This window comes from Porcisia hertigi, chromosome 31 (genome assembly GCF_017918235.1).
Source record: "Porcisia hertigi strain C119 chromosome 31, whole genome shotgun sequence".
In the NCBI taxonomy this organism is placed as follows: Eukaryota; Euglenozoa; class Kinetoplastea; order Trypanosomatida; family Trypanosomatidae; genus Porcisia; species Porcisia hertigi.
In genome coordinates this window covers 360,730-373,553 of record NC_090590.1, presented here as the reverse complement: position 1 = coordinate 373,553, position 12,824 = coordinate 360,730, and the positions used below count along the sequence as shown (strand labels likewise).

General features: G+C 56.1%; 4 protein-coding genes across 4 annotated transcripts; all 4 read left to right on the top strand.

Moving 5' to 3' along the window:
• Positions 1 to 692: 692 nt before the first annotated feature.
• JKF63_03818 (uncharacterized protein) lies at positions 693 to 1,604 on the top strand (the record flags this gene model as incomplete). The annotated part of the gene is made up of 1 exon (XM_067899816.1): positions 693 to 1,604. The coding sequence occupies one exon, from the start codon at positions 693 to 695 to the stop codon at positions 1,602 to 1,604; it is 912 nt and encodes a 303-aa protein (XP_067755022.1).
• Positions 1,605 to 2,774: 1,170 nt separating this feature from the next.
• On the top strand, positions 2,775 to 3,242 carry JKF63_03817 (uncharacterized protein; the record flags this gene model as incomplete). Its single annotated transcript, XM_067899815.1, has 1 exon — positions 2,775 to 3,242. The coding sequence occupies one exon, from the start codon at positions 2,775 to 2,777 to the stop codon at positions 3,240 to 3,242; it is 468 nt and encodes a 155-aa protein (XP_067755021.1).
• Positions 3,243 to 4,293: 1,051 nt separating this feature from the next.
• On the top strand, positions 4,294 to 5,586 carry JKF63_03816 (uncharacterized protein; the record flags this gene model as incomplete). Its single annotated transcript, XM_067899814.1, has 1 exon — positions 4,294 to 5,586. One exon carries the CDS (start codon positions 4,294 to 4,296, stop codon positions 5,584 to 5,586), a length of 1,293 nt encoding a protein of 430 aa, XP_067755020.1.
• A 1,064-nt stretch (positions 5,587 to 6,650) lies between these two features.
• On the top strand, positions 6,651 to 7,544 carry JKF63_03815 (uncharacterized protein; the record flags this gene model as incomplete). Its single annotated transcript, XM_067899813.1, has 1 exon — positions 6,651 to 7,544. One exon carries the CDS (start codon positions 6,651 to 6,653, stop codon positions 7,542 to 7,544), a length of 894 nt encoding a protein of 297 aa, XP_067755019.1.
• Positions 7,545 to 12,824: the final 5,280 nt, after the last annotated feature.

Sequence of the window (12,824 nt, the reverse complement as noted above, 5' to 3'; positions counted from 1 at the left end):
ACACACACCTAACCCACCACTCTTCTCCCGCACTTGTGTTTCTCACCCACCGAGTCCAGCTACGAAGCACAAAAACGGCTCGCACTGTGCAGGGGCGAGGGGGGAAGGAGGGGTAGCGTCCCCTTTTTTTTTGGTGGTGAGGCCAGAGTGAGCGCGCTCCTTTCCAAACGCACTACTCGGTGAGTACAGTCGGCGGTGTGTAGCCCTACGCGGAACCCCCCTTCCTCCTTTTCCTTTTTGTGGACTCCCATCCTGCCGAAACCAAAAGCACCGCACGTGAGGGCACTGCACAGCGCTTTCGTGAAGCACCGCTGCGTACGGTTAGAAAACAAAATGGGGGGGGGATCTTGAGACATGATCACTACGCAACCCCCCACCACCACCACCCCCACCACCACTGCCTAAAGTCTCCACCGCACATGCGTCCTCCTCACTGGTCTACTTCACGAGTATCCGCCCTTTTTTCTTCTTCACCGCTTTCTTGGCTCTCTCACACCACCAAATGCCTCTCCGTAACGCACCCGCCCACTGTCGAGGGGGAAGGATGAGCCACTAGTCCTCATACATTGTATCACAACCCACGCGATTTCCTAGCCTTTAGTTGCAAACGAGGAGAGCGCCCTGTTTGCTTTTCTCTTTTTTTTTTCACTTTACTCGTTGCGTTTAGAACTCATCCACTAGATTCTCGAGCAATGGGCCGACTTGAGATCTGCGTCTGCGGGGCTCGCAACGTGGCGAACAGGCAAAAAATTGGCATGCCCGACCCGTATGTGAAGCTCCGGATAATTGACGAGAAAAAGTCGCATATCAAGTACAAGACACGCGTGGTGGAGAACAGCTGCAACCCTGTCTGGAATGAACTTTTCAAATTTCAGGTGGCGGACTACGACTCGACACAGGTGCTGCTGGAGCTCTGGAACGACAATATCATGGTGGATGATCATCTCGGTAGCTACAGGCTCTCCGTCAACGGTCTCACCCGCGGTGTCGTCAAGGACACTTGGGTGATTCTTTCAGGAACCAAGGGCGCGAGCTCGGAGCTGCACTTGCGCATGTTGGCCGTTGACTTTGGCCGTGACCCGGGGCCTGACGACCCGATCTGCACGACCCTCGAAAACGAAAAAATGGAGCCCATAACAAACCAGACATACCGTCCACCGAACAAACTCACGCCGCCTGCGCAGGCAACAGTACTCTCGCCACACCCCGCGGCATCTCAATGGAAACCACAGCCAGTGGTGTTCAGCGCCCCAGCTGTTCCCATGACGCCAACACAGTACAACTACTCGGCTATGTCACTCCCGCCCCAGCCTGGATACAGCCCTGTCCCTCCACCGCAACCGCAGGGATATGGTTATAGCGTACCGCCACCTCCGCAACCCATGTATGGCGTACCACCACCTCCGCAACCAATGTATGGCGTACCGCCACCTCCGCAACCGATGTATGGCGTACCCCCACCTCCGCAGCCGATGTATGGCGTACCCCAGCCACAGCCGCGCCCGGTGTACACTGGTGGCCCTCCACCACCTGGGGTGTATGGCCCTTGCCCTCCACAGCAAAGACCGGTGCAAATGGCTTACGGTATCCCACCAGACATGTGAGGATGTCTTTCCTCATATGGCAGACGCAAACCCCCCTGACTCACTCCCTGAGAAGAGACCCGCATTTCTTTTGCGCTGCTCTACGCCCTCTCCTTCTTCCCCCCCCCCTCCCCCCGATCTCTACCCTTAATGCTGCTCACAACGTTGTCTGCGCCGGGTCCCTACGCAGTGTGTATCTTTGACCACGTTACCGTTATTATTTTTCCGCTGGCGTTCAGGCCCCTCTTGCGTGCCTCTGCACTCCCCCTCTCCCCTCAAATTTGGTCTTGGGTCTTTTTGTTTTTTCTGCTAACCCCCACCCCGCGCTATTCAACTGCCCCTCACCAGCAGCAGCAGCACCACCACCACCTCCCACTTACCCCCCCCCCCCATACACACACACACACACAATCAAAAATTCACGTGAAGTAGGACTTATTGACACCCGCCTCTCTTTTTTTCTCTCTCTCTGCATTCCGAACTCTTCGTGAGTGTGTGTGTGTGTGTGTGTATGTTCGGGGGGAGGGGGGGGGACGTTTGCTCTCTTTTTCTCTCATATATAAACATATAAACATATATATATATATATTGTACACACACACACACACACACATATATAGATGTGTATATGTGTGTCGGTTATTTACCCCCGGTTGTTCTTGCTTGGTCCTTCCAAACCCTCTTTTTTTTCCCCTGCTGCTTTGGTATCTGAATTATCGTGGGCGGCAATCGCAGATGCAGAACAAATATACTGCAGATGCACCTCTCGAAACGAACGCCTACGTCAAAGGAGCAGTGGGCGTCATTGTATGTCACGGAGATGGGGACAACCTCTACGCTGTATGCACGGACAGCACCCTACCAGCGTACCCTGAGGGTTCGCGCCTCTCTTCCCCCCCCCTCCCCCTCCCCCTCCCCTCCCCCCAGACTCGCTTCCTTTATTCTGATATTTCCCTCCCCTCTGTCTTCTGTCCGCGCCACGCACACACACGCACACAAACACGCGAAATAAAAAATGTATAAACTCCACAAAAAAAAAACACATTCAGAAGTGCGTTGTAACGTTTGCACCGTATTCCGAATCGTCCCCCCCCCCCCTTTTTGTCTCTCTCTGCCACCCCCTAACCCGTGAGGCAGCACACCCTCCCCCCTCTCCTCCCGCACATCTTCACAAAAAAACAACAATACACGATGGTCCGTCTAGAGGTGCGCATCTGCGGTGCTCGAAACGTTGGCAACGCCCAGAAGGTTGGCCTTCCCGACCCCTATGTGAAAATTATGATGGGCGACAAGAAAAAGACGCGCACCACGTACAAGACAAAAGTGGCCACCAACAGCCCCGACCCCGTCTGGAATGAGGTGGTCACGTTTCATATCGCCGACAACAATACCGCGCAGGTCATTTGTGAGCTCTGGAACGACAACGTGACGACAGACGACCTTCTAGGAAGCTATCCGCTTTCTCTGAAGGATTTCACCCGCGGCGTCGTGAAGGACATGTGGGTGGTCATCGGCGGCACGCACCTCGCCTCTGCAGAACTTCATCTGCAAGCACTAGCAGTCGACTTTGGCGCCGACCCGCAGCCCGGTAGTGCGGTGGTGCGCTCTATTGAAGAATACGATCCTACAGCGCCCCCGAAGGCTATGAATGTCGGTTAGGGAGACAAAGTGTGGGGGCGGGCAACAAGCACAATGGCTAATGGTGTTGGACCCCGTGGAGTGGTCATACGACAAGCCAGCCATGGTCATCCCGCCGCAGATGCGACCAGCAGCTCCCACCAAAGCCACGGAAACGCCACCAGTCTAAACCGAGGGACACGCCCATGGTCGGCAGCGATACTAATACTCACAGCCGCCAACAGTCCCGCGGTACCCGCGACTGGTGGTGGTACTGCCCTACCCGTAATGTGCGTACAGCACCAGAAGCCTCCACCTCATCCAATGTACTACCAGCAACACCCCTCACCCCTCCACCGAGTGGCTACTGCGGGGCGATACTGCCACCGTTGCCGTACAACTATGGACCACCGCCAATGTAAAACAAAAAAACTCCGTCATCTGGGAAAGCCAAGCGAGACTCAACCCCTGTCGCTGTGACGCACATCGCAGAGGAGAGCCCCAAAACACGCATGCAGAATGAGTAGCTCCCCTCCCCTGGCAGAGGTAGGGTCATCACTAGGCGTGCCCTGTGCCGGTCCTTCTTCCTGCTGTAGACCATCATCACCCCCTCAACACACACACACACACACGCACACACCCTCACACACACGCATGCCTACCTTTGGTTTCCTGACTCTGCTAATATCGGCCTCCTCGTTATTCGGCAGAGCTAGAGGACCTTAATGCTGCATCTGTGCGTGGCCCAGGTATTCTCTGCTGAGCCTTCCTCTCCAGCTGTGCGCGCAGCCACAGCGGTGGCTGTACCAGCACCATCACTCGCAATGCTTTGATGGATCGCGTGCTCCCCCGTTTTCTTGTCCCTTGGACAATGGTCCCCACCCCCATTACACGGTTCCTCTCCTGAATAGGGACCTGTGGATACTCTGCACGTAAGTCTACGCCTATTAACACACACGATAAATCCTTTGCTGCTCCTCTCCTCTCGCCCCCCCCCACCCCCTCTTACCCTCCTCTTCTCCCCTAACCCACCTTTGCTTCTGGAACTCTGACAGCCCCCCATACACAATCCCACGTGGCCCTCTTGCTCATCATGTCGATGCAGTACGACTTTATTCATCCGCGGCAGTTGGATGACATGAAAGCGATTCGCGCCGCCATCCGGTCGTTCGACAAAGATATGACGCGAATGATGCTGCTCATGAAGGATCTCGGGACTACACTGGAGCACGTCAGCAGCTCCTTCGATGCACTCACCTCTCTCAGCTTCACCTCCGATAAGGTGAAAAAATATGTACATCATTTCTCAGAAGAGATCGTTCAAATGAAGCAGGGCGTCGCCTTTCGCAACTACAACAAACTCGTGCATGAGGAGGTGCTGCTCCCGGTGGCTCAGTTGAAAGTGTCTCTCAAGGACGCCGATATGGCCGCCAAGGCAGAGAAACGTGCGTTTGACGAATACATCGAAGCAAAGCGGCGCGTGGACAAGAAGGAGAAGTCGTTTGCTGAGAAAAGCAAAGCACTTTCTACAAGCAACACCTATCCTAAAAGTGTCCGGGCGCGGGATGAAGCACTCGCCAAGCTGCAGCGCCTCAAAAACCAATTTGAGGAAAAGTTTGTGACGTTGGTGAACAGAGTGGAGACCGTGGCGGCGACGGCTCTCAAGCGCTACCTCAACCTGAACGGGGTCTATATGTCGTCTGTCGTGGATGCGCTTACAAAGACGGAGCCTACCGTTGAAGAGGCGGTGGACCTCTATCGTCAAGAGCAGCGGCAACTCCGGCAGAGCGCCATCCAACAGCGCTGCGCACAGATGAACACGGGGTCGAACGCTTGTAGTGCCTCGAATGAGTACCGACTGGACCCGAATCAAATGAATGGCAGCCTGCGTAACAGCGTCAGATATAGCGCGTCCCTGCGAACCTTCAGGACTTCCTGCACGCCTGCCACTGAGGCCTCACCAGGTCGAGTGTCAAAGCCAGAAAGACTCTCACAGGGTACTTCAAAGCCCACCACGGAAGCCGCTTCTGCTGCAAAGATGTCGCCGTCTGCACAGCATGACAGCACCCACCCACGCGATGCGACTAACTCCACCCCTGACCTGACCCCACCACCCGTGAACAACGCCTCCTTTTCGAGCCCAAGCCTCGAAGAAATCCCCGAAGACGAGGACTTTGGCTCGGTCTCACAAGTGGGAACAGCCGGCAAGGTGGGACCACCGCTCAACTTTGGGCGTGGTACGGAGTCACAAGTGTCGTCCACTCCACCGCAAAACGGCTACCTCGCGGCCCATAACGCTGCGTTGGCATCCAACTTCTTAGCCCGGATGGAGGCGAAGAGCATTACCGCCTCTGAGGTGTGCGCCCCTCACCCAAGGGAGAATTGAGATCTCCTCGAGAGCGAGTTTTAGCGCGACGCAGTACACGTGGATCTCTAGGACTCATTCGCTCGAACCCCTCTCGCGTTGGCTCGGTGCTTCTGTCTCCATTCATGTTCTACTTGGGGATCCACGCACTTTTCACTTGCATACGGCATGCAACCGCCCTGCTGGAAGGGGGGGGAGTGAATGCCCCACAGTATTGCCTTCTCTGCCCACCTCCACCACTACCACCACCACCCTTCATGAACACTGTCTAGTGGTTACCCCCTTTTTTTTTTTGATCGTGTGCCTGCGTGCGTGTGTGTGTGTGCGTATGCGTGCTTTACTATGCTGTATCCCATCCTCTTTGCCGTTGTGTCGCAACGCCAAACTAGAGGAGCTCGCTGAGTTGCCCAAACGCATTTGTGTGAGAGAAAGCGAAGGAAAAGAGCGGTGAACCCCTCCTCCCCTCCCCTCCCCTCCCCCAGCACACACAAAAGTCATTGCATTGACATTCGTACGTATGTGATGGACGTTTCCGCTGGTTGTTGTGCAAAAAAAGGGGGTGCCCCCATCAGTTGAATGATCTCTTCTTATTGCGTAATGGGCCAAGCAGCACACACAAGTATACATACATATATGTGTGTATCTTTTTACATATATATGTATGTATATTTATTTTTTTACAATTGTATATACGCGGTGCCCATGAACGGTGAAAGATACGGTAATGTGGGGGGAGGGGGGGGGAGAGGGAGTACCGTGCCACTCTACCAATCGCTCTCAAGTACTTATATGCAACGCGCACGTCCCCATCGGCTGCCTCCACAAAATGCAACACACACACACACACACACACACCTCCTGTAAGGGGGGGTTGTGTGTGTGTTTATGTATTCTTTTTGTCCTTGATTCACCCATCCCTTCCCTCACCCTTCTCCCCTTTCATCCTCGTGTCTCACTCCTTTCCAGCTGACAGGTGCCTCTTTTTCCCCCCACCCCGCCTCAGTGTGTGCCCGCCAAGCGCCACAGTCTGCGGTCTCATCTACGCGCTCGTCTGGAACACGCTGGTGGTATTGCTCTCCATCGAGATGACCAAGGTACATATCACCGATGACCAGCAGCTGCGTGTGAAGCAGGTGCACACGACACACCAGCACCTAAAGGAACTCACCCTGGCCACGCAGGAGGCTTTGAAGTACCACGGCAAGTACCTATCCGCGTGGGAGAAGGTAATGAACTGCCTTTCAAACAACAGCAAGGATGTTGTGGGTATGCACGTGCACGTGAGCCAAGAGGCTGCAATGCAAATGCAGTCCACCGCACCAACGACAGCTCGCCTGCTCTCTGCGCACAACAACTGGTGCCACTCCGGTGAGATGAAGATGATGCGTGCTGAACTGGAGAGTCTTCAAGAGGTGAGCGCCACCGCGTGCGGGACAACCAGGAAACTGAAGAAAACTCTGGCCGAACTGCAAAAAGCAGCAAAGAAGTGCACCGATGTAAACTCCCCCAAATATGCACTGAAGATTTCTACCAACTATGGGAAATCGCAGGAAAAACTGTTGCGTAAGAAGCGCGAAGCGAATGCGAACATGGCGATCGTGGAGGATACTATCCAGAATGACATGAGGTCACTCGCGACCTCGTGGTCTGCGACAATGGTAGAGCGCGGTGGTGCACTTTATGCGGCCTTCGCCGGCCTTGGTTATCGAATGGCGTCTTGCTTTCCAGTCCTCGCAGAAGCACAGCAACACGGAATACCTTTAACGCTGGAGACAGCGATGCCACCGCCGATATTTTTGTCGGGCGCCTCGCATCGAAACAGTTTTTCGGGTTCAGTTGGTTTTCGAACCCCCTCGGCCTCCGCGTCTCCGCAGCGCTTGGGATGGGCGACATCCCGTCAGGGCGGGGAGTACGAAGATGCCGCCAGAACTCTTCCGCCTCCGTTTCTCCCGAACAGCGGAAAACTTTTTCCCCTGTGAAGGCGCCGACTGTGTAAAGTTGAGCCATCGAGGTTCGAACACAAACTGCACACGAGGAACGGTATGCCACTCTCGCCGGACACCGGCAGCGCCCCCACACTTTTTATCGAGCCTCCTCTTCGGGTGTCGGTAGAACGGGCCCCGCCACCTCTCCACTGTCGATTCCCTGATGTGGCTTCCAGACGGCACACCAGGATCGCGTCGCGTACACATTCAAAATTTTTTCTCCACGGGTCTCCCTGCGCGTAGCGCAATGGGTTCTCTCAGAGGCGTACGAACCTGAGGACGACCGTCTGTGGCGCTGCTGCCACCGATACACAGCAATGCTGTTTCCCCTCTCCAGACGTGCGGTTCACCCAGTCGGAGCCGTGCGGGAAAGCGCGGGGACACACCGCTCTGGAGCACGCCACGCGGTGTTGTGTTGTGTGCCGTGGCCCGAAGCGGTTGAGGCCGCAGCAAACTGCGGTGAGTTGCCATGCCACCGCTGCAGCATCTCGCAACTCCCCAAGCCGGTGTTGCAAATGAGAGATGTGGCTGTTCTAAGACACTAAACAACTCCGCAGCACAAACCGATGTCGGACTTTTCAAATATATATGCGTATGTGTCCTTTAAAGTCTCTTACGCCTGGGATTCCGGCTACAGCACCCACCCTGTCCGGAGCAGCGAACCAGTAAACCTCTCTGGCTCTCAACGACACAGCCTCATACACCTCTTTCGATCTCCGTACAGCATCTCGTTGGGTTCGCTTTCTCGCTTTGCCTCAATCCCCCTCAAAAGATGCTGCCTGGCCCCAACGCCTAGCTGGCAGGAGGAATCGATGGCAACGGAGAGGGGCGGGCCGGGTGCTGGGCCTAGTTCTACAGGAGAGACTACTGTTTCTCACGGCTACAAATGCTGCCAGGGGACTCAACCCCGTCTCTCTCACGTGCAGAGCCGGAGTGCCCTCTAGTGTGGTATGTGACCGCAAGGTACCCGTCTCCCAGGCGGTGATCTCTTTTATAGACTTACATTTACATATATGCCTCTCCTGCAGATTTACAAACAGTGTCTGTCTTACAATCTCGGTTCTGTCATGTCTTTTTTTTTATGAGAGTACACGTGCACAAGTTGCCTTTCTTCTGAGAGTCCGAGCCTGAAGGATGTGTAAGAACTCTCCGCCTACCCCCATTACTTTTTCTCTTTTTTTTTTCCGTATATCTGTAGAGCCGTGGTCCGCTCACGACTAGATTTTTATTTCTGCTTTTTTGCTCTACTCTGTGGATGTGCTGTGCAACGATGTGATGTGATGTGATGTGTGTGTGTGTGTACAGCGTGGGCCTGGTTTTGGACGCCTCCCTTCATTTCACACATCGTCCTTGTCCACAAGGCGCCCCCCACACACAGAAAATAAATTTTTGCTCAATCGGGAATGAACGTGCGATGCCTTTCCAAATTAAGGGACATTTTTTTTTTTTTTTCACCCGACACGGTTCACGGCTCGACTGCACCGCACTCGCATCCCCGATCTCGTTGGTGAAATCTCATCGGCGACATTCGGTTGCTGGCGCACTACTCCGCCTCGAAATTGTTTTCATATCAAACAAGTAAATCCCTGGTGATGCCGGCCACTTCGTCGTAGTGCCAGGGTCCAGTACCCCTTCAGGGGGAGAGCCAAGCGCCCGCGTTACTCCCAGACCGTGTGGGCTGGGGCGGGCATCTGGCTCTCGGCGAGCAGATTGCAAGTTTGCACCACCACCGGCAATCGGGGGGTAAGAGCACACGTTGGACAACACTCCCCCCTGGAGGTCCAGGCGTGCCCAACCCGGTACCCACAGACGCCTCTTGCTTCTAGGCGATGGGATATCGAGCAGAATCCAAGTTAGAAAGTGGAAACAGTGGACCATTCTCGTCTGGCGCATCCCCGCACGCACCACAACGAGGGCACAGTGGCCCAAAGCAAGATGCCTGGTGGGTCCGATCCACACAGGGAGCCTGCTGTGAGAAACCCCACATGCCCGCGCTGTCCGCGTACACTTGCAGATGAGCAGTGTCTCACGCAGCATCCAACTATTTCCCATGGCCAAGCTGCACCCGCCATCCCCCATGACCCACGGAAAGAGATCTGCGAGGAGTTCTTGACTCACCTATTGGTCTGTCCCGCACTGGCCAACGTTGGGTGAGAATGTGGCGTAGATGGTCCGGTGCATAGGGTTGTCCAGTCCAAGCGATTGGCGGTGTACCTCAGCCGACTAATCAGCCTCGCGGATTCGGCCGAGATTCCCAACCCAGAAGAGGAAGAGCAGCATTGAGCGCCAACTGCGTTACTCGGCGACACCCCTCACCCCCGTGATAATGATACCGAGCGGCGGACTGGCAGCGATCCACGTTTTACTTTTTTGCTCCTAGGCTAACCATCGGGAGCTGCACAGGGTGTGGCCTGTCTGGACAACGTGTGGAAAGTGCGGGACTCGCCGGATTTTGAGCTGCACCGGCAGGTTGAGAGGAGGAGGCCTTGTAGTGTATATGACGGGGGACATCCCAACCCCCTCCACCCCAGAAGATCATAGACAGAGAAGTAAAAATGTTCTCAAGACGTTTGTCCGTGGGAAGGGGCACATGCAATATGAACGCACACACGGATATGTAGACATACATGTACGCATTACACCTTTGCTCTGTGTCACTCCCCTCCCCCTCCCCCCTTCCCCTCTCCACGCGCATGATGTGAACCATTCATTCATCCCCCCCCCCACACCCCCATCCCATCACGTCTCCCCCACCACCCGTCGGTGATGTTACCCTCATCTCGCCCCACTCTCTGCCTTCCCACCCCCACCGCCCACCGCTCCCCTAGACTGCACAATCCTGCGCCCATCACCGGCACTCTCAATCACTCTTTTCTTACTGAACCGCACCCCTCCCCCCATATAGAGGCACGCACAGCACAGCACATACCCGCTGAGCGGCACCTCCCCACTCACTTGCCTTCTCCCTACACCCCCCTCGCCTATATACCTCTACATCCTACCCCACCGCCAGCATGTCCCACAACTGTTTGGGTAGCACGCACCAGGGACGTAGCGGCGCCGCACGCCTGGTCCGACTTGCAGCCGTGACGTGTCTCGCACTGGCGGCCGGCTCCGCCGCTGTGTGGGCACAGACTGCCGGCAACTTGGCTGCGGGCCACCGCTGCATCCACAACCAGATACAGCAGCGCGTGCTGCAGTCGGTGGCGCAGAAGCACAGAGACCTGGGCACGCTCTCTGCGGTGGGTCTGCCCATTGTCGCAGCAGCACCGGACTCTGCTTCTGTGAGTGGCACGGACGACTCCGCTTTGCCGTACAGCACGGGGCCCAATGTCACGCGCTCCAACAACTGGGGTGAACTGCGCATCACCGTGTCCACGGGTAATCTCACAGACACCGAGCGCTACTGCACAGATGTCGGGCAGAATGTCACCAATTACGAGAAAGGAGGTGTAATATGCAAGGAGAACGACATATTGACAGATGAGAAGCGCGACATCCTGATGAACTCCATTCTCCCCGAGGCGGTGCGGCTGCACACGGAGCGCCTGAAGGTGAGGCAGGTGCAGAGTAACTGGACAGTGACGGTCGGGAACGGCAAAATCTGCGGCTTATTCAAGGTGCCAGAGGCACACGTCACCAACGGTGTCAACAACACCGACTTTCTGCTCTACTTGACATCCGTCCCCACCGATATAGGCGCGGTGTCGTGGGGGGCAACGTGCCAAGTGTTTCCCAACGGTCAGCCTGGTGTCGGCGTCATCAACGTCCCCGCAGCCCAGATTGTGTCGCGCTACGACCACCGCGTCATTCGCACGGTAGCCCACCAGATCGCGCATGCTCTGGGCTTCGGCAGTGATTTCTTCAGGAGCGCCAGATTTATCAGCAAGATCAAGAACCTTCGTGGGAAGCTATCATCATCCCGTGTGTTCAAGGGCAACACGACGGTCTCCAAGGCACGCGATCACTACAACTGCTCAACACTGAAGCACGTGGAGATGGATAACCAACCCAACCTTGACTGGGAAGGCTCACACCTGTCGATGCGCAACGCCAAGGACGAGCTCATGGCTCCTGAGGTGGGTGCCGGCTACTACACTGCGCTGACGATGGCCATCTTCGAGGACACGCGCTTCTACCAGGCGGACTTCAGTAAGGCGGAGGTGATGACGTGGGGCCGCAATGCCGGCTGTGACTTCTTCAACAACACGTGCATGAAGGACAACATCACGCAGTGGCCGCAGATGTTCTGCGACGGGAGTCAGGTGAGCCTCCGTTGCCCTTCTGACCGTCTTGGCATCGGGGCCTGTGGTATAGTGGCTGCGAAAGAGCCGCTGGAGCCGTACTTCCAGTACTTCACCAACAAGTCCATCTCCGGCACCTCACTGGCGATGGACTACTGTCCCTTCGTGAAGCAGTACGACGGGGCTTCCTGCAACCAGAACTCCTCCCACGCGACCGATGAAGCAAACAGATTCAACGTCTTCTCCGACGCGGCGCGCTGCATCGATGTGGCCTTTGCACCGAAGAACACGAGTACGGAATCATGGCCCGTCTTGGGCATGTGCGCCAATGTCAAGTGCGACAACGCGACGAACACGTACAGTGTCCAGGTGAAGGGGAGCAACGACTACGTGAACTGCACAGAGGGCCACAACATCACACTCGACAATATCAGCAACGCCTTCGAGGCCAGCGGCTACATCACGTGCCCGCCGTACGCTGAGGTGTGCCAGGGCAATGTGAAGGCGGTGATGGACTTCAGAGCTGATCTCGTAAAGAGCAGAACCACAAGCAGCAGCAGCAGCGGACGAGGCGACATCCCCACCGACAGCATGCACAGCGGCGGTCGAGGCAACACCCCTACCGACAGCATGCCCAGCGGCGGACGAGGCAACACCCCCACCGACAGCATGCCCAACAGCGGCAGTGGTGCAAGAAAACCGGATGCCACGTCCAGCAACGGTAACGGCGACAGCCTCAACCCCCGCGGCAACGGTGCAGCTGGCCTGCACAGCGCGTGCACCCTGGTGTCCGCTGGAGTGGCGCTGCTGGTGGTGACACTGACTGTTGGTCTGACTGCCTAACATCAGAACGCCTGGCGCACTGCTCATCGCAACTGCTGGTGCGGCCACCTAGCGAGGGTTGCATACACGACCGACACCCTCCGCTGGGGATGTCATGACGCACCCTGAGAGGGTCCCGACCTCAACCCGGTGAGCGTTTCTCCTCGTGGTGGTACTGCAGTGCATGCGCAGGGCCTCCTCTACTCCA